Source organism: Mauremys mutica, chromosome 12 (genome assembly GCF_020497125.1).
Source record: "Mauremys mutica isolate MM-2020 ecotype Southern chromosome 12, ASM2049712v1, whole genome shotgun sequence".
Taxonomy (NCBI): Eukaryota; Metazoa; Chordata; order Testudines; family Geoemydidae; genus Mauremys; species Mauremys mutica.
Window position 1 is genome coordinate 33,818,844 of NC_059083.1, and position 19,932 is coordinate 33,838,775.

At 53.9% G+C, this 19,932-nt stretch overlaps 1 protein-coding gene across 1 annotated transcript in view; it reads right to left on the reverse strand.

Moving 5' to 3' along the window:
• Positions 1 to 1,523: 1,523 nt before the first annotated feature.
• The window catches only part of LOC123345264 (E3 ubiquitin-protein ligase TRIM39-like), a 31,347-nt gene continuing 12,938 nt past the window's right edge, over positions 1,524 to 19,932 (reverse strand). The window contains exons 2-6 of the mRNA XM_044982013.1: positions 17,331 to 17,426; positions 12,549 to 12,779; positions 12,005 to 12,027; positions 11,793 to 11,905; positions 1,524 to 2,184 (exon numbers count right to left, since the gene is read on the reverse strand). Of these exons, the coding sequence (XP_044837948.1) occupies positions 1,616 to 2,184; positions 11,793 to 11,905; positions 12,005 to 12,027; positions 12,549 to 12,779; positions 17,331 to 17,426 (1,032 nt within the window). The 3' untranslated portion in view covers positions 1,524 to 1,615. The remainder of the gene's footprint in view (positions 2,185 to 11,792; positions 11,906 to 12,004; positions 12,028 to 12,548; positions 12,780 to 17,330; positions 17,427 to 19,932) is intronic.

The window sequence follows — 19,932 nt, forward strand, 5'->3', positions numbered from 1 at the left end:
TGGGGCGGGGGATGGGGATGGGCTAGGGAAGAGGCTGAGGTGGGGCTAACACATGGGGAGAGGAGTGAAGAGCTTCCTGAGCTCTCAGGTCCCATTCACCCAGCCTGGGTCCCTCACTCACAGAACCCTGGGGCTGGGCTCTTCCTCCCTCCCCTTCCCCTGGCCCAGCTACCGACTGCCCTTCCCCAGCTCTCCCCACTCCCCATCCCCACCCCTCCCTCCATCGCACTGGGACCAGTTTCCCTGACACAGCTGAGTTGGCAGCACAGAGCAGCCCGTACAGCAGGGCCTGGCACTCTCCCTCTTAACCTCTGTGTCACTCCTCGCCATGGGCAATGAGTCCCTAGGGCAGTAAATGCCGGGACATTCCCTGTTGCTCACTGGCCCCATTGCACTCACTGGGCTCCTGGGCTCGGCTTTTCTTTGGGAGTCAGACGCTGCAGTTATTGGCCCTGAGGGGACCTGGGAATCCCAAGCCAGGCCTGGAGCTGACCCCCCTGGGCTTCTCTGGGGGGCTGTGGGGGAGGCTTTAAACTGAGTGGACCTAGGTCTCTTCCCCTGAACATTCTGAAATCCCGCTGCAATTTTCTGAATTTGACACAATATTAAAGAAAGCTGAGGCCAAAAATTGTAAGTGCCCATGTGGGACCCTGGGTGGGGGAAGCAGCCTGTGGTGAGCTGGCCGAGTCGTTCTAGTGGAATTTTCAAAGGTGCCTGGGCACTTAGCTTCTGTTTGAGGTTGGGGACCGTGATTTGTTAACGGATGTGAGAAAATGAAAGCGAGGCTCAAATCTTGATTACCAATTGTATTGCTAGAAAGTTAAAAATCACATGAATTAGTGCTGGCAGAAGTTAAAAGAATATTATATAATCTTGTGTGAGTTAACTTACATGTATTGCTTAATTAATTCTATCATTTTCACCTATTAATTGTCAAAGGTGTGGTGCAGGAGGTGGGTGTATGTGCCCTGCCTTCCAGAGAAAATCAGTCAAGACAATAAAGAGAGGGGGGGAGAGAGAGAGAGCAGCTGCACATGTGTGTAGTTGTGATACATGTACATTGTAACTGAACAACCCAGTCTGACAATTTAATAATTTATTGTGTTAAGATAAATATTTTGGATTTCTTGAAATTCCACAGTTGAAATACAAATGACGTTATTTAGAGACATTTAACTTCACTATAGATTTGAGGGAAGAATCAAAAAATAAATGGAAATAATTTCATTTCTAAAAATATGTTTAGATGCTTGTTTTTGAAATACTGTTGAAATGTAAATTAAAATAGTCTTGTATTTACACCTTGTTACAATAATATTTTCTAAATTAAAATTATTTTTCTTTCATATTTTACATTGAGATTTCACAGGGGTAGAAAATTCTGACACGGGCGAATGACCCCATCCTCCACCATCTGCTACCCCTGGGGCAGGGGACGGGAAAGTTGGGGGCTGGGGGTTCCCAGGTGTCTGGTTTTCGACTGGAACCTCCAGTTGAAAAGGGAAACTGGCAGCCTCCGGTCAGCACAGAAAGTCCAGTTGCTGCAGTAACTGGCCCCTACCACTGGGGATGGGAAGAGCAGCAGGGCTGGGAGGGGCCAGTTTGTGCCGTGGGGTCACTGTAAGAGACAGAGATTCCCTCTGGTCTGAGCTGGGACCGGGCAGATAATCAGGGGAGCCGCGTTTGTACCCCCAGCGTTGTTACAGGGACAGAAATAAGGGCGGAGCTTCCCGGAGAAGGTGTCAGTGAAAGTGAAGAGATGGGACCTGTCAGTCACATTGTAAAACGAGACCTCGCCTGCCTTATAGTCCAGGAAAATCCCCACCCGGCTGGGCCTGACGCTCATGGGGAGGGGGGTCCAGGGGGAGGTGGAGACTGAGTATTTATCCCTATTCCTCAAACTCATGGCCCAGTAGCCCTGTTTGGTTGTTAGTGTGACCTGCCCCTTCCTGCTCACAGATTCCCTACAAACCCCCAGGTCCCAGTCAGGCTTGTCTCCCACCTCCACCTCCCAGTAATGCCTCCCACCCGCGAACCGCTCAGCGCCCAGGACACAGGGACAATAATCAAATCTCTCAGGGTTGTCGGGCAGATCCTGGCGTTTGTCTCCGTTTCTCACACGTTTCCGATCCTCAGACAGGACGAGTTTGGGATGAGCCGTGTCTGGATCCAGAGTCACGTCCACTGGGGAGAGAGTCACAGAGTCAGGGCCGGGGGCAGGGTCTGGTCACTGGGATCAAAGGGAAATTAACCTGCATCCCTGTTAATCACTGGGGGGGGGAGGGGGCGTTGCCTGAGGGGAGTCAGGGCCCCTCTGCCTGTGAGGAGACAATGGGGGGAAAGGGCAGGAGGAGCGGGGGAGGGGTGAGAGGGTGTCTGGGAGGTGGGGGAGGGGAGGTGACAGACTGATGCGGAGAGAGGAAAGGGGAGGGGGAGGTGACAGGAGCAGAGGGGGAGGAGGGAGGGACATGGGGTGAGGCAGGCACAAGGGCTATGGGGTGATAAGGGAAGGGAGGGGAACCAGGAGGTCAGAGGTGTGAAGGGAAGAGCAGGTTCCAGGGGGATGCACGGGGTGAGGGGAGGGGTGGGCTCCTTGGTAGAAGAAAGGAACAGACCCCAGGAGGCTGCAGAGGGCAAGGAAAGGGGCAGGCACCAGGGGGCAGAGGGGTGTGAGGGAATGGGGGAGCTCCAATGGGGGGAAGTGAATGGGCAGCCACTAGTGACAGAGGGGCAGAATGGGGGGTGAGGGAGCAGGTGAGCAGAAGGGGGGACAGAGAGAGGGGTGTGGAGAGGGGCAGGCCCTAGGGGGGCAGAGGCGTGTGCAGGGAGATGTGGGCACCAGGGGGGCAGAGGGAGGATGAAGGGAGGGTGGGGCCCAGAGGTTAGGAGAGGGGGAGGGGAGGGGTGAGGCAGTGCTGAGGTGAGGGGAAGGGCTGAGACCAGGTGTCCCAAAGGGGGGTGAGGGAAGGGACTTGCACCAGGCCGGCAAAGGAGGCAAAGGAAACAGCAGGCACCAGGGAGGCAGATGGGGCCAGGGTAGAGCTGGGACTTGGGGCACAGGAGGAGCTGGCACCAGGGGACTGGAGGGGTGGTGAGGGGTGCAGGTGTCACGGAGCCAGAGGGGGAGGTGAGGGTCAGGGGTGAGAAATAAAGAGAAGGTGGCATGGGCGATGGTGGCAGAGGGGCGAGAGGAGAGCAGGGTCAGTGGGGCAGAGGGTGGGGAGGGGCTGGGCACCAGGAAGGAAGGGGACAAGGGGAGGGTCAGGTGTTGGGGGGCAGGAGGAGGGAAGGGGCAGGCAGCAGAAGGGTGCAGGGGGGAGGGAAAGGGCAGGTGCCAGGGGACTGAGGGGGTTGAGCAGAAGGGCAGGCACAGGGAGGGCAGAGGAGGGGAGGGTGAAGCACCAGGGGGCAGAGAGGGGTGAGAGGCAGGGCAGGTGGGTAGAGGGAGGCGTTAGGAGAGGATTGGGGAGAGGCAGGTGCCAGGGGGTCAGAGTGGGGCTAGAGGAGGGGTGGGCACAGGGGGGTGAGGGAAGGGGCAGGTGCCAGGGGCCAGAGAGGGTGGGGAGAGGGGCAGGTGTCAGGAGGGGTGAGGGGAGTAAGAAGGGTGAAAGTCAGGACAGCAGAGGAGGGTGAGGGGTGGGGTGGGAGACATGGCACAGAGGAGGGAAAGGGGAGAGGTGGATGCCAGGACATAGCGGGAGTGTGAAGTGATGGGAGGGCTCCAGGGTGCAGAGGATGTTTGGGGGAGAGGGGCAGATGCCAGGAGGGCAGGGGGAGAAGGGAGGGGCTGTTCCAGCAGAGCAGAGGCAGAGATGGGTGGAGGACAGGGGCATGTGCTAGGGAGGAAAAGTGGGAGTAGAGGGGCAGGGGCCCAGGGGAACAGAAAGAAAGTGAGAAGAGCGGGAGGGATATTGGTGAGGGGTCAGAATAGACGCAGGGTCCAGGGTCCCTCACAGGGGTCGGGGAAGGGTAAGAGGGGCGGGAGCCAGAGATGGGGGAGGGAGAGGCAGGCCTCAGGGAATCTCTGTTGCTTTCGGGCCACGGGTGGTTGATTTCTTGCTCAAAACAGGTCGGTGCCGTGCCGTCCCCACACACACTGGGGGTGCAGCCCTGCCCCCAGGGGGAGCAGCTGGGACTCTCCATGCTGGCAGGCCCCACAGGCCCCACCTTCCACCCAGGAAAACCCCACAGCCAGCCCCTCCCCTCGCCAAGCCCCACCCGCACGGGGGCAGTTATCTGCATTGGGCTCACTCAGGGGGCATTACAGTGGAAGATTGGGGGGGTATAAACGCGCACTAATGGGCTGTTACTAATGAGGCCAGGGCAGTGGAGAGGGGAGGGGGCATTTCCCCACTTACTGCCCCCTCCATCTGGGAGAAGCTGCACCGGGGACCAGTCCCAGTTCACACCTGCGCAGTGCGTCTGCACTAGGGGTTTGCACCGGTGCAGCTACATCAGTGCAAGGAAATCCCGGCAGACATGGCTGAGACACTGCTGTGCCAGGGGCCGTAACCCCACCCCTCACTGGGGTTATGGATCAATAATTACAGGGTCACTGGAGCAGGGGAGATGGACTCTGGGCTCCCAGGTGGGGGCCCGACCCACTGGGCTGCAGAGTCACTCTCACTCCCACGCTCTGGCCCAGTGCCCATGGCAGTGTTTAGACAAAGGGGGACGTCGTCAGACACCTGGAGCCCAGCGGTTCAAGCTCTCATGGCATCACACGGGGGGATTGAATCTGGGGCTCCCAGCTGAGGGCCCAGCCACTGGGCTAAAGGCTACAAGGGAAGAGGCAGCACCTTTTTCTGTTCATTGAAACCAGTCAGCAAACCCGACATGGATTCACGAATAGTTTCTCTTGACCCGAAATATAATTTTGCAGCAAATAAACTATTTGTCCAAAACTTTTCACCCAGCTCCACTGCAAACCTGTCTGAGCAACTTAGGAGCCCCAATCCCAGTGACCTGCAATGAGAGACTGTCAACACCCCCAGAAACGCAGTTACAGGCAGGCCAGGCTCAGGACATCAGCTATGAAACACCCCAGAGCTGCTGGTTAATTTGACCTTTGCAGACAACTGCCCCCTGGGCCCTGATCTCACCCCCACAAATCAGGCTGAAAATGGAGACTTGGCTCCAGCCTGAACTCTCTGCCCAGAGCCATTTGTGCCATGGACGATGCTAGCGGCACAGACCCTCTGCAGCTGCAGCTGGGCATCTCCCAGGGCGGATAACAGTCACAGAGACCATCTCAGAGCCCCAGGGGCTCAGGTGTCTCCATCTAACGACTGTGCCAGCCACCCCCCTCGCTCTCATTAACCAGCCCTGCGACAGACACGCTGGGAACTTTCACACCCAGACTCTGGAGACACTTTGGGTCCTTCTACACAACCTGCAGCAGCGAGTCTCGGAACAGGGTGGACAGATTCAGGCTGGCGGGGCACCCTCTTGGGAATTAAAAATAGCCGCATAGATTTTCAGGTTCTGGCTGGAGATCAGGCTGTGAAGCCCAGGGTGGAGCCAGGTCTGCCCCTCACAGTGCAAGAGGGGACATTGTCTGTGTCCACATCCCCTTCACCCGCTTCCTGGGATGGGGAACAGCAGCCCCAGGGCCCCTCCCTTCACCCCCAGGGCAGGGGAGTGAGAGCCCTCGGCCTCCTGGGCAGTGGGGCCTCCCAGCACAGGTTCCTGGGTGAGCGTGAAAGTGTCTCCACACAGAGAGCTCTGTGCACCCGGCAAATACACAGATGTGCCCGTGGATCAGGATCCGGGATGGTGCTCTCCCCAGGAGTGATGGAAGCTCCCTCAAAGTAGAGGGGTCACCCACTCGTCCCAGCCCTTCTCCCTGAGCTCCTGTCCCTGCACCCCTGAACCCTCGCTCTCACACTGCCCCTCCTTCCTGAGCCCCTGCCTTCACACCACCTCTTCCCCAACACCCTGACCCCCTGGTCTCTCCTCTCGGCCCCCTCTCCCATCCTCGCTCACCCTTACAGCTGGTAAAAAGTGGGAGGGAATAGCCCTCCCATTGGTAAAAGTGATGGGGCCATGGCCCCCTGCCCCCCTCTTCCAGTGCCAGGGCAAGTGTCAGTGAGCTCAGTGCTCGGGATACGAATTGGGTTTTACACTCGGGCTGCCGGAGCTCTGTGTATTGAGGGTATAAGGAGATAGGGGCCGTGTGAGCCCCTCACTGTCCTGCCAACATGGCTCAGCCCTGACATCTGCCGGAGCCTCTCCCTGGGGAGGTATCGTCCCTGCGGCCTGTTCAGGCCTTGGCCTCCCTGCGGATGTGGCCGGTGAAGCAGCCATTAAAGTGAGTTACGATGTGAGCTCCTGTCCGCTGGGAACTGGACTCTGAGCCTGGGCTGAGATCGGTGACTGGGGAGTGAAAGGCCCCAGCTGCCCTCACTGCCCCCCTGAGCCAGCCCAGCGCCGCCAGCCATTCAGTGCAATAACAGCGATGCTCACGCTTGGTCACACAGCCAGTGCCCCAGCGGGCAGGGTGAGGGCCTGTCCAAGGAGCAATGGGCACAATCTGCAGCAAGGGAGGTTGAGGCTGGAGATGAGGAAACACTTGCTAATTCTCAGGGCAGTGAAGCTCTGCACCAGGCTCCAGGGGAGGTTGTGGGATCCCTGTCACTGGAGGTTTTTAAGAACAGGTTGGACAAATCCCTGCTAGGGATAGTCTAGTCCCTGACCTAGTGTGGGGGGCTGGACTAGGTGACCTCTCGAGGGCCCTTCCAGCCCCGCATTCCTCTGGTTCTAGGTTACAGCAGTTCCTGGGGCTGGGCCCAGGTCCCTGGGGGCTCTAAGCCTGGTGAGTGGCACGTGACAGAGTTAACACTGTTAGTGACCATGGCAGCTGGCAGCTCAGCGTCCCTGCCAGGGGTCTGGGCTGGCATGTGGCTGCCTGTACCTGGCTCAGCAGGGTGTTACTGGGCCATGTGGACAGGACCTAGGGTTGGCACCTGTCCATAGGGTTGCCAGGCGTCTTTATTTTTATTGGAACGCCTGGTCGAAAAGGGACCCTGGCGGCTCCACTTGGCACCACGGACTGGGACATTAAAAGTCTGGTCAGTGGCGCAGCGGGGGCCTGGGGCTAAGGCAGGCTCCCTGCCTCCCTAGGTCCGTGCAGCTCCTGGAAGTAGCCACCAATTTACTTCCCTGGAGTTTGAAACTTTTCTAGCAGAACATAACCAAGTGTCAGCCATCGTCAAGCCTCCCTTTGAATACAGGTTGGTTCTGGGGGTGGGGGGAAATGTATCAAGAGGGCTGGTCCTTTTAGGGGAGTCAGGGACCAGACTACCTGTGACAGGCCCCTGTAAGAAAGAATGAGACAACCCAGACCAACCAGGAAGTAATTAAATCCCTAGGTGGCTAGTTGGTAGCAAAACAGCTAATGAGGCTGATAAAGGGTAACCAGGGCTCAGCTGAAGGGATCCCAGGGACAGGAAGTTGCTGAGGAGAGGAGCTCCCAGGAGAGCTCACCAGAGCAAGGAGCCTGGAAGGGGCTCCTAGAGCAGTGCTCCCGAAAATGTGGGTCGTGCCCCCCTAGAAGGTGTGGAGGAACATTTAGGGGGGCCTGGCAGGGCCTGGACCAGCCCCCATAGGTGGCGGGAAGGGAACGTCACCCAGCCCTGCTTTGCCCCCAGCTCCACTCTGGTCCCCCCCCTCAGCCCCAGCGGCAGCTCCAGCCCCGGCCTCAGCCACTGACTCCCAGCCCTGCTCCGCGCTGCAACCCCTGTTGCAGCTCCAGCCCCAACCATGGTTCCACCCCTGGACGAACCCCCATCTTCTGGCTCCAACTGCAGCTCAGGCTGCACCAATGGCTTCATTCCCGGCGGAAGCCAGCGGCTCCCAGCCCCAACTGCAGGTCCACTCCCGCCATGGCCCCCAGCTCCTGGTCCCAATTGCGGCCCCGTTCCTGGCCCAGCTCCTGACAGCCGCTGCTGAGGTGGGGGCACAAACCAGGTAAGGAAGGGCACGACCAAAAAAGTTTGGGGACCACTGTCCTAGGCAGAGAAGCTCCCCTAAGTGGGAGGCACTGCCAGAGATGACACTGACAGCAGCAGCTATAGCAGGACAGAACCCTGGAGAGCTGCCCCCGGCTGGAGAAAGTGGATGCAGAGAATAAAGGCACAGTCTGAAATGACCCAGCTCCAGGAGGGAAGGCTGGAGTCATCTGATTCCATGATGGAAACTAATCCAAGCCCAGCTCCAGGAAGGACTGAGGACTCCTGACTTGAGGACAGTGTTGTGTATTTGGTTGTCATGGGTTTTATTACTATGGCAGCTGAGTTAGACTATTAAGGGATAGCTCAGCCGGTTTCAACCGGCTGAGTGAGCTCTCTGATCTGTAAATAAAATGGAGGTTTTGGTTAGCTGTCTGCTCTCTGGCCTCAAGTGATTACTTCCTACACCGGCTGCCCCAAGAATATAACAGACAGTGAGTAGCTGGAGTGAGAGATGGAGGCTGGAGCAGAGTGAGGGAAAAGATTTTATTTTGGGGTTTACTTGGACTCAGGAGGGGATCCCAGGAGGGGACTTTTCTCTCAGATCTTTTGGACTGTGAGGCGTAATTTAAGGAGTGCTGAAGAGGGTAAACTGAGGCAAGATGCTTGCCAAGATACCCTGAAATGGCTGAGGCTGGTATCAATAACAACACTCACTGCCCAGCCCCTAAGGGCTGCATGACAGCGCAAGGCCTTCCCCATTGCACACAGGGACCCTGGGGTGCAGGAAGCCCTGGTTACTCTGCCCCACACATTCACCCAGTGACTCCCACGAGCTGCCGGACACGGGTCCCTGTGGTCAGAGCACAGGCAGTCGAGTGGCACTGACCGGCCGGGGCTGCTGGGGTGGGGGGAAGGAAAGGGTTAATCCCAGCACAGTGGCACTTTGCTGCCCAGCCCTGGCTGGTCTCTGCCCTCTGGGTGCAGCTCAGGGTGTGTGTCTCTGAGCAGGTGTTAGGCCTGAATAAAGATGTAGTACAAAACCAGTTATGGGCCAACTAGAAAAGGCTACTAGCCTTATTCTTGAAACTCAGCTATCTTAAGTACAGGCTGGAGTTGGTGAGTTACATGTCATTTCAGCCCTTAGTTCTATGACCCAGAAGTTACTGACAGAGATGGTATTGAATATCACTGAGGCTGGGAAGGCATTGCAGTGGGATCTAGACCAGACTTGGCCCACTGCCCTTACAGTCACATCAGGAGTACCATCTGATCTGTGGTCATGAAGACATACTTGGACACTTTCTGGATGAAAGTGTGGATATTCATAGTGCTCCTTCCAAGCATTTGGACCGGTTAGGGTGGGTGTGGGCTCCCACATACCAGATCCTGCCGGGTCCATGGGGAGGAGGCTTGTGGGACTGCATTATTTATTGAGACATCTGGGAAATTAGACGACTTGGTATACCTAACTGATTTACAGTCAGTGCCCCAGACCAATGAACTGTTACCCCTGAAGGCGATTTGAAGCTTCGTCTGCAACTGAAGAAACCATAACCCGGTTGTGCCCTGCCAAGCGGTGATTTGTTGTCCCAAGAGTCCCGTTGGTCCTCTAGGGACAAAGGGGGGATTGTTAGGCCTGAATAAAGATGTAGTACAAAACCAGTTATGCCAACCTGACTGGAGTCAGGCAAACAGAGGTTTCTGGGTAATCCCAGCGTGGAAAAATACTGAGAAGCAGCATGTTTCACAAAGCCCTGGGAAAAGTAAGATAAGAGAGAGAGTGTTTGAAGGATTGATAGGGAGCCAGCCTCCCTGTATTCACTCCCTTTTTCTGTCTTAGGTTCATTGTTAACTCCTGTCTTCCAGTTTCTGGTGCTTGGCAACCATGCTGATAAGAAAGTTGCTGGGGCATCACGACTTGCTTACATTATAAAGAAAGACAGATGTGCTTTGTTATTAGGGTTTGTTACTAACCAAAGGGGGTTGGGATATGGGTTGTGTGTAATGAATAATTTGTGACGCGACGGAACTGTCTATATAACCTATACTTAGTTGTAAGAGGGGGGCTGGTTCTTGTCGGATACGGGCAGTTCTTTACTGATGCGTGCACTTGTCAATAAAGAACTTTAGATCGGACCTTGCTGGTGTTGCCTGTCTCTCTGCGGTCAGACAATGAACATCGCTGTCGGGGTTAGAGTCCCTGACACAGGTCCCTGCCCACTCACCCACCATTTGCCCCAGACACAGAGAACCCAGGTGCCGAGGGAAGGAGCAGCCCCAGCAGCGCCGCATTGGCCCTGGCACGGGCAGAGTCTGCGAGTGCAGCAGCAGAGGCAGCGGCAGAGAGAGGGGCTCAGCCATTGAGAGCAGCAGCGTCCCCACCCGCAGGGGAGGGGTCAGCGCTGGGACAACAGGCCGGGCTGGGTCAGGGGCTGGGAGCTCTGGCAGTGAGCGCGGTACCAGCACCAACAGCCCTGCTGGAGACCCTGGGCCTGGCCAGGCTGGAGCAGCCAGCGAGTGACTCAGGGCCTGGGACCCTGCCCAGGAAGGGGCTTCTGGGGGGCTGACAGGAGGCTCCCCAGGGGCTGGTGATCCCCTAGAACGAGGCACTGAGCTGACTGGCTCAGGATCCCGACAGGCTCAGGGGCCGGGGTGTGGAATGGCCCAGAGCCCAGCCGGGTTCAGGGCCCAGTGGGCACAGATGGTCCTGGGCTGGGAGCAGTGAGCGGGGAGGGGAGCAGGGATGTGCTGGCTCCAGCCAGTCACAGAGAGGAAGCTGCTTCCCCCACAGCCTGGGGTTCCTGCTCCCCGGAGCCCTGAGATCCTGCCCCTGCAGCCGGCACCGACTGCGCAGGCTCCATCGGCCGGGAGAGACACACCCAGCTTGGCCCCTTCGACTGCCCCCTGCTGGGGGTGGGTGGGAGGAGAGGAGCGGGCGGGGGGGGGGGGGCGGGTAGGAGGAATGGGCCAGTTCAACAATCACAGACCGAGCTCACTGAACCTTCCCACCCCCCTCTCCTCTGCCTTAGTTTCTTCTCTGTCCCTCCTCGCTGTCAGGTTTCTGCCTTTGCCCCGGTCTCCACGCTGGGGTTGTGGGAGGGATTTGGATGGGGGCAGCTCACGCTCAGCCATTGTGACAGGGTCACACTCTTGTGAGTGAGTCTCACTCACTGAGCAGCAAACCACTGACCCAACCTCACACTGGGCTGTGCTCAGAGCAGAGGAGGGGCCTGTAGGATTCAGCTTGTTACCCAGTAACACACAGCCCAGCTCAGACCTCAGCAGCCAGACCGGCCCCTCCTGCAGCTCAGAAAGCTGGGCCAGCCTTGGCTAATGGGAGCTGGGGCAGAGCTGAGCGATGGCCACACAACGCAGCCCTCACGTGTCCCAGGAGAGAGGCACAGACACGTCATCCGTTACCCGTCTGTGCAGCTCCCAGCACAATGGGCCCAGTCCAGGCCTCACAGCACCTGGCTCAGGGACACCCAGTAGCTCAGCCATGGAGGGGTCAGGATGTCAGAGTGATGGGACCTGGTCAGATACCTGGGCAAGTACCAGCAGGTGGGTGCTAGGGTTGCCAACTCTCCCGGACCAGATGGACCGGACACCATAGTGTGGTGATGGCACATCCCCATTTGTGTCAATGACATCCTGTCTGGGAGAGTTCACAACCCTATTGAGTGTGAATATCAGGCAAATTGCCCAGCACTGAGCACATCAGCCTCCAGCTATCACAGAGCTCCAAGCCTGTCAATTGGGTCCGTGCGTGTCCCGGGGTCCCAGGCTCTGTCCAGATCCCCAGGCACAACACAGCTCAATGTCCCAGGAGCTTCCACTCACCTGCGAATCTCTTCAGCATTTCTCGCATATCCAGGCAGCGCTCTGGGATTTTATACACATTCTTCAGGTCAGTAGAAACAGCTTCTGGTTCCCGGAGTTTCACATTCTCACTCCTATGATGAAAATGTCCCATCATCACTCAGCTGCTCTGTGCACACATCACCGCAGAGGTGCTACCGGGGATATAAGAGCAATCAACATCGGATACGTACCTGCTCAATGTGGTTTTCACATCCTGGAAGGAGAAAGAGAATCAATGTTCTTAGTTAAAACTATGTGTAAAAAACAGTGAATTTTCACTCTGCGCATCAACCTTTCACCTAGAAAAGAAATCAACTCTCCCAGGCTTCACTGTTTTGTGGTAAAAACTCCTATGACATTTTGCATTAACACTTGTTTCATTTATGTAGGTGAGACAGGAATTTAGCTAAAAGGTTCTCCCTTCTAGGGACCCAACCCATCAGTATCTGTGTTTATCATCTGTCTTGGGTCCAATGTTCTGGAGTCAGAGCAGGGATGGGTTCAGATCAGTATCTTTCTTGTATCATCCATTTAATCTCCCATGGCCACACTGGGTCTCCATGAGGAGAATTCCCCTCTAACATGAACTGGGATATTTTGGAACTGATGGAACCCTTAGCCGGATGTTCTGTTTGTCAGTAAACCACAGAACACATTTACTCTAACTGCTGGAATCCAGAACCAGGGATCTGAGTTCTAATTCTGGATGGGTGGAGAATTTTGATGCCATCTCACCTTTAGCAGCTCGACAACTGGTTGCTGACACTTCTCCTCGATCTCTGTGATCAGCTGCTGCAGAGAGGAGCTTTGCTGGGAGAGTTTGGTTACATTTTCCTGTAGTCTCTGCAGAGTCTCCCTCTCCTCCTCCTCCAGGCTCTGCAGAAGCAGCTGCTCCTCCTCTCTCAGCAGTGTGTGCAGTTTGTTAAATTCACCTGCAATTGTCTCTCTCTTGTTCTTCACTTTCCTCTTGAGAAATAAAAAATAGGAAAGGCACAGAGAAAATGTGAGCCAGATGTTGAGTTACACAGACTGGGCCTCTGTCCCTGAAGCAAGGAATGTTAAATCACTATCAGATTTGTAAGGATATTTACTTCTTTGAGAAACGTACCATAAAGGGACAAAGAGTCCTGTGGCACCTTATAGGCTAACAGACAAATTGGAGCACGAGCATTCGTGGGTGAAACTATAAAGGGTTTGTTTTAGTTGAGAGTTAATACAGCCAGTTCCATAGCGGGGTTGTCTAGGGTGCTTTGTAAAGCCACAGTATGTTATTGCAGGTGGCATGGGATGGACACAGGGGAGTGGGGCGAAATCGAGGGAACAGGAGAGATTTACAGGGGGCTGCACAGGGTGTTTTCAGGGGGATTTGGGTGCCCAGTGCTGGGCACTCAGAGACCAAGGGAAGCCATCACAGCGGGATGTGGGCGATGCTCCTTCTGACAACCTGCTCCTAAGGCTGCAATGTTCAGGACATAGGGCTGGTGCTAATAGTCCTTCGGGTGCCATCCTTGGGCTCACATGGGTGTTGGGCACCCAGGGCATTGTCAGGGCTGGCTTTGACCTCACTCAGCCTGGCCGAGTGCCCCAAGCCCCTGTGTCCAGTGACCATCCAGTGTCTTCCTCACATCCCCCATGCTCTCCGTGGGGATTTCACTGTAAAAGGCAGGTGAACTGGCACAGACATTGTGTCCCCTGGGTTCATCACCTGGCTACAGACAAGCACAGGTAAAGTCACTGTAACAGTAGCAAGTGACTGGGATGAGGTGGCCACATGATGGCAGCAGAGGCAGTGAAGTCGCTGAGCTCTGCCTGGCTTTACACCAGTGGTCCCCAACCTTTATGTGGCCAGTAGCACATTCATGTTTTCAGAAGAGTGTGGCGGGCGCCAACAATTTGTCAAGGCTTATTTTGTATTTGTACATTAAATAATATGAAAACATATTTAATATTGCATAATATATGAATCCATAAGATAAAAAGGTAATTTTACATGGGAAAAGTATTTATTAAATTATTCTTCAATTACTCTTTCACCTTACCATGTGAATTTGCTCTTTTTTTCTACCTGTAAGAAAAATTAAGGAGTTTTTACAAAATAAATGTTAAACAGTTTTCATCTTATTTATTTTAAAAAAGTAAAACATTGTTGAACTGCTGGAACAAATATATTTATTATTCTTACTTTAACATAGCCAGTTATGGTTAATTAAAAATATTCTTTGTATTGTTACTTGTATCTGGATTTCAATACACAAACAAACATGAAAAAAAGTTAAACACAAGTTAATCATATGTGCTCATCAGCACTTAATGGAAAATAGGTATCATTAATTCACGTGGTTTTTCTAATAATGTCAGTGTGATTTTTGGCACTGCATTTCTTCAGCCAATTTTTCGTTGTTGGGAGAGTAGGATGATATTCCCGTTCGTAAGCAATCATCAAGATGGGCATCTGTAAGCCGAGATCTGTATTTTGATTCTATGATGTTCATTGCTGAAAACAGAACTTCACATAGATAAGTGGAACCGAAATAAGATTTTATTTTGTATGCTACATTTTTCAAGGTAGGAAACTTTTTTCGGTCAACCAGATTCCAAAAGTTTTCATCTGTTGCACAGGATTTTAGAACAATATCATTTTGAAGGTTCAAAATCTCCAGTTCCACGTCTTCTGTTCTTACTTGAATGAGACTGGCAATTGATGTAGCCATTTCTGTTACCTCTATTAGGCAAGTAAAAGGATTCACAAGAAAGGCTCAATGATGGTGAACTGTTGAAATCTCTTTTCAGATTGTTCCAGAAGCGTTTGAAATGTGGATAACAAATGGTGATGGGTTAAAATCACTGTCACATACCATTTTCTTCATACTTGGGAAATGTACGAGAGATTAGTCTTCATGTGTGACATCCACAAGATCAGTTTTGCTTTGAATGATTTTACAGAACCTATCATTTGAGCCACATGTTTGTCTTTTCCCTGGAGCTCAAGATTTAAAATGTTCAATTTGTCAGTGATGTCGGCAAGAAAAGCGAAGTCCATTAACCAGCTGGAATCTTCTAGTTGCTCAAAGTTCTGATTTGTGGACTTCAGAAATTCTTTGATTTCTTCAATTAGGCTTAAAAAATGTGCAAAACTTTACCTTTGCTCAGCCATCATACTTCTGTGTGCAAGATAAGATAGATTGTTTATCATCAACATCTTCCAACAGGACCTTAAAAAGTCGATGTTGCAAAGGTTTCACTCGACCAGAGTTAATTATTTTAATAACGACATTCAGGACGTGTTGAAAAGAAAGAACTTTGATGCACAAAGTTTCTTGGTGGATAATGTAATAAGACAAAGTTCGGAAAGGATTCATTCTTCTTACAGAGTGCAATGAATCCACTGGTACTGCCCATCATTGCTTGTGTCCCATTAGTGGTGATCACAGACAGCTTGTGTAGTGGCATACTAATTACTGTTGCATATGATTTGAATAAATTATAGATGTCCTCACCCTTTGTTCACCCTTTCATAGGCAATACTTTTAGTAACTCTTCTTTTACGGTGAAGTCACTAATACCATCCTCACCATAACTGCCAATTGCCCTGTATCCAATGCATCTGTCGACTCATCGAATTGCAGTGAAAACCAGTCACTTGTTTCCAAGTCATCCTGAGTTTGCATGTCGCTTGAAATTGCATGTATCCTCCTCATAACTGTGTTGTCTGATAACTGCAAGTCTTGTATTGTCGACAAAATCTTGCCCTTGTTAGGAAATCCTTGAAACAGGCAATCAGCACCAGTCAAAAATGCTTCCTTCAACAATTCACCGTCTTGAAAGGGTTTTTTCTTCTTTGTGAGCAGATGAGCAATTTTATAGGAAGCAATAGTAGCACCTTTAGACTTTACCACTTGTCTAGTGAAAACAGATTGCTGGAGAGATAGAAGAAAATTAATCAACTCATATCAAACCTTTCTCAACTCAGATTTAAGTGGATGGCTAATGTCAAAAGAACCGTGATTAGTTTGGAAATGGTGTTTGACATTATATTTTTTCAGCACTTCAATAGTACTCCCGCACAATAAGCAAACACATTTCCCTTTCTTTTCAATAAAACAATAGGATTCTTCCCACTCTGTGTTGAAATAATGCATACGTTGTCTTTTATTTGAACCACTCATTTTGGGACAAAATGTTAAAAAAATAATAAATCGCAAAGCACAAGAAAACAGCAGTATCAGTGCAGCAGAAGAATACTCACATACACGGCCGGCTCCAGGCACCAGTGGAGCAAGCATGTACCTGGGGCAGCACATGCTACGGGGTGGCATTCAGTCCATTCTTGGTACAGAAGAGTCGAGGCATTTTTTTGTTTTTTTTGGTGGCAGCTCTGGGCAGTGCCGAGAGAAGCTGCGAGGACAGAGAACACTGGCGCCCGCAGCCTGCAGCCCTGGAGTTCTCTGTCCCCGGCAGGTGCAGGGCCGCAGCTTCTCTCCCCTGCTGGGCACTAGGCAGGCCCCGCACCTGCCGGGGACAGAGAATGCCATGCCCACAGCCTGAGTTCTCTGTCCTCGTCAGGCACAGGACTGTGGCTTCTCTCCCCTGCTGGGCACTAGGCGGGTGCGCATAAATGCCCCGGCGGGTGCCATGGTGCCCTTGGGCACCGCATTGGGGACCACTGCTTTACACTGACCCGCTCCTGGCTCTGCTGACTCAGGGAGTGGCCACACTGCAATGGAGGAGTGAGGGAAGCACCTGAAGACACACTCCAGCTTGCTCGGGTCCTAGTACCAGTGAAGCCACAGCAGCAGGGGCTGTACAAGCCCACCCAGCCCCCTGGGTAATGACTCGGGCTGATAGCCTGCAGCTGGCTGTTGGTTCCATTTAGACGCACCCTTGGGGCAGACTTTGCAAAGAGCTCAGCACCCACAACTGGGTCTGATGTTCAGAAGAGCTCAGCTCCCAGCCCGGCCCCAGCCCAGCCCGCTGAGTGATTTTGAACCTCACCCATGGGGTAAATCCTCCCCCCAGCTCCCAGCTCTAGTGTCCAGCCCAGGAACTGGGCAGATGCATTGCATGGACTGTGGGGGAGGAGGTGGGGGAGGATGGAGAAGGAACAATCCCTGTGTCCTTGAGGCTGCAGACACACTGTGGAGCTATTTCATAGAGGCCCCTGAATCCCACTGGCTGCAGCAGCCTCTACACCACCCCCACCTGCAGGAGGGAAACAGGGTCCATGTGATAGTGAAAACACTGCACCCGCTATTGAGAATTTGCCCCTATCAGAGAGCACTGGGGTGAGTTTGCACCACCTCACTATGCCCAGGAACTACCCCTCCTCTGCCGCATACAGGAGCTGCTGTGCTGAGACCCCCACCAGAGACACAGCCTGATCCTGCCGGCACCAAGCCTCTGTCACGGGGAAAGCAACCAGAGCAGGTTCATACCCTCGTCCTGGAGCTTCACAGCTCATTCATCCTGGGAGCGCTGCAGGGGGGAAGGGCTCAGGGAGAGAGAAACCCGGACACCCACCTGCCACTCCGTGGTTTTCTCCTTCTCTTTAGATGTCAGCGCTAGGGACTCCTCCAGATCCTTCCTCAGAGGGCCCAGGGCTCCCTGGAGTTTCTCCTGAAGGGACATTGTGTGCAATAAACAGCCATTAGTCTGCCTGTCTGATGGGTGGAGAGTATCATAGAATCATAGAATATCAGGGTTGGAAGGGACCTCAGGAGGTCATCGAGTCCAACCCCCTGCTCAAAGCAGGACCAATCCCCAACTAAATCATCCCAGCCAGGGCTTTGTCAAGCCTGACCTTAAAAACCTCTAAGGAAGGAGATTCCACTACCTCCCTAGGTAACCCATTCCAGTTCTTCACCACCCTACTAGTGAATTTTTTTCCTAATATCCAACCTAAACGTCCCCCAGTGCAACCTGAGACCATTGCTCCTTGTTCTGTCATCTGGTACCACTGAGAACAGTCTAGATCCATCCTCTTTGGAACCCCCTTTCAGGTAACTGAAAGCAGCTGTCAAATCCCCCCTCATTCTTCTCTTCTGCAGACTAAATAATCCCAGTTCCCTCAACCTCTCCTCATAAGTCGTGCTCCAGCCCTCTAATCATTTTTGTTGCCCTCTGCTGGATTCTTTCAACATCCTTCTTGTAGTGTGGGGCCCAAAACTGGACACAGTACTCCAGATGAGGCCTCACCAATGCCAAATAGAGGGGAATGATCACATCCCTCGATGTGCTGGCAGTCCCCCTACTTATACAGCCCAAAATGACATTAGTCTTCTTGGCAACAAGGGCACACTGTTGACTCACATCCAGCTTCTCATCCACCGTAACCCTTAGGTCCTTTTCTGCAGAACTGCTGTTTAGTCACTCGGTCCCTAGTCTGTGGCAGTGAATGGGATTCTTCCGTCCTAAGTGCAGGCCTCTACACTTGTCCTTGTTGAACCTCATCAAGTTTCTTTTGGCCCAATCCTCTAATTTGTCTAGGTCCCTCTGTATCCTATCCCTACCCTCCAGCGTATCTACCACTCCTCCCAGTTTAGTGTCATCTGCAAACTTGCGGAGGGTGCAGTCCACGCCACCCTCCAGATCATTAATGAAGATATTGAACAAAACCAGCCTCAGGACCGACTCTTGGGGCACTCTGCTTGAAACCAGCTGCCAACTAGACATGGAGCCTTTGATCACTGCCCATTGAGCCCGATAATCTAGCCAGCTTTCTATTCACTGTGACAAAGTTCCTCCTCTACCTTGGTGGCTCCTGCACTTATTTGGCAGATTTGCTCACCTCAGTGATCTTCCCCACAGTCTGGGTCAACTCCTCCTGTGTCTGATCAGGAGTTGGGAGGTTTGGGGGCAGGGCCGGCTCTAGACCCCAGCGCGCCAAGCAGGCGCGTGGGGCGGCCCTTTCCCTGGGGGGCGGCATTTGGCTCCGGTGGACCTGCCGCAGGCATGCCTTCAGCAGGTCCACCGGAGCCCGGGATGAGCGGACCTGCTGCAGGGGACCCGCCGCGGGACCGGGGATGGGCGGCGCAGCGACTGCGCTGCTTGGGGCGGCCTCATTTCTAGAGCCGCCCCTGTTTGGGGGGAACCCGTGCCCACTCTCTACTCCAGGTTCCAGCCCAGGGCCCTGTGGATTGCAGCTGTCTATAGTGCCTCCTGTAACAGCTGCATGACAGCTACACCTCCCTGGGCTACTTCCCCATGGCCTCCTCCAAACACCTTCTTTATCCTCACCACAGGACCTTCCTCCTGGTGTCTGATAACACTTGTACTCCTTAGTCCTCCAGCAGCACACCCTCTCACTCTCAGCTCCTTGCGCCTCTTGCTCCCAGCTTCTCACACACTTCTTCTCCTCTGGCTCTCCGCTCCCTGACTGGAGTGAGCTCCTTTTTAAACCCAGGTGCCATGATTAGCCTGCCTTGATTGGCTGCAGGTGTTCTAATCAGCCTGTCTGCCTTAATTGGTTCTAGCAGGTTCCTGATTACTCTAGTGCAGCCCCTGCTCTGGTCACTCAGGGAACAGACACCTCTTTCTCCAGTGGCCAGGAAATCCCCCTTCTGCTACTCTGGTGTGGAGGGTAGGAGGGAGAGGGCTGCTGCTGCTGTTGCTGCTGTTCCTGCTGGGCCCTCGCTGCTGCTACTGCTCCGGCTGCTTCCCTGGCTGGGCTGGACACCACCACCCACCCCCTTTCTCTGCTATCTGCTTGCTGGCTGGCTAGTAGATTCCCCCCCCCCCACCCAGTTGCTGCTGTTGCTCCACCTACAGCCCCCGGGGGGGGGGCTGCTGGCCTGCTCCCCGGAGGAGGGGAGTGAGGGACCCCAGCTCCAGCCCTTGTTGCTGAGGGCTCCACCACCACCATCTTCTGAGCGGGGTCCCTCCCGCCTGGCCACCAGACCACTGCCTGGAGCTGCTGGAGCTGCTGTGTTTGCTGCTGGGGAGCTGCTGGAGCCCCGAGGAGGACGAGGAGGAGGAGAGAGCTGCCTGCTGCTGGAGGACCTCATGGAGACTCTGCAGACCACCGTGGAGGGGGCACTAAAGGACTGAGTATTTTTCGGACTGTGCTCTTGTGGTGGGGGTTTGGACTGTGTCTGTTGGGACGCCGGGGGTGTGGCGTGGAGCC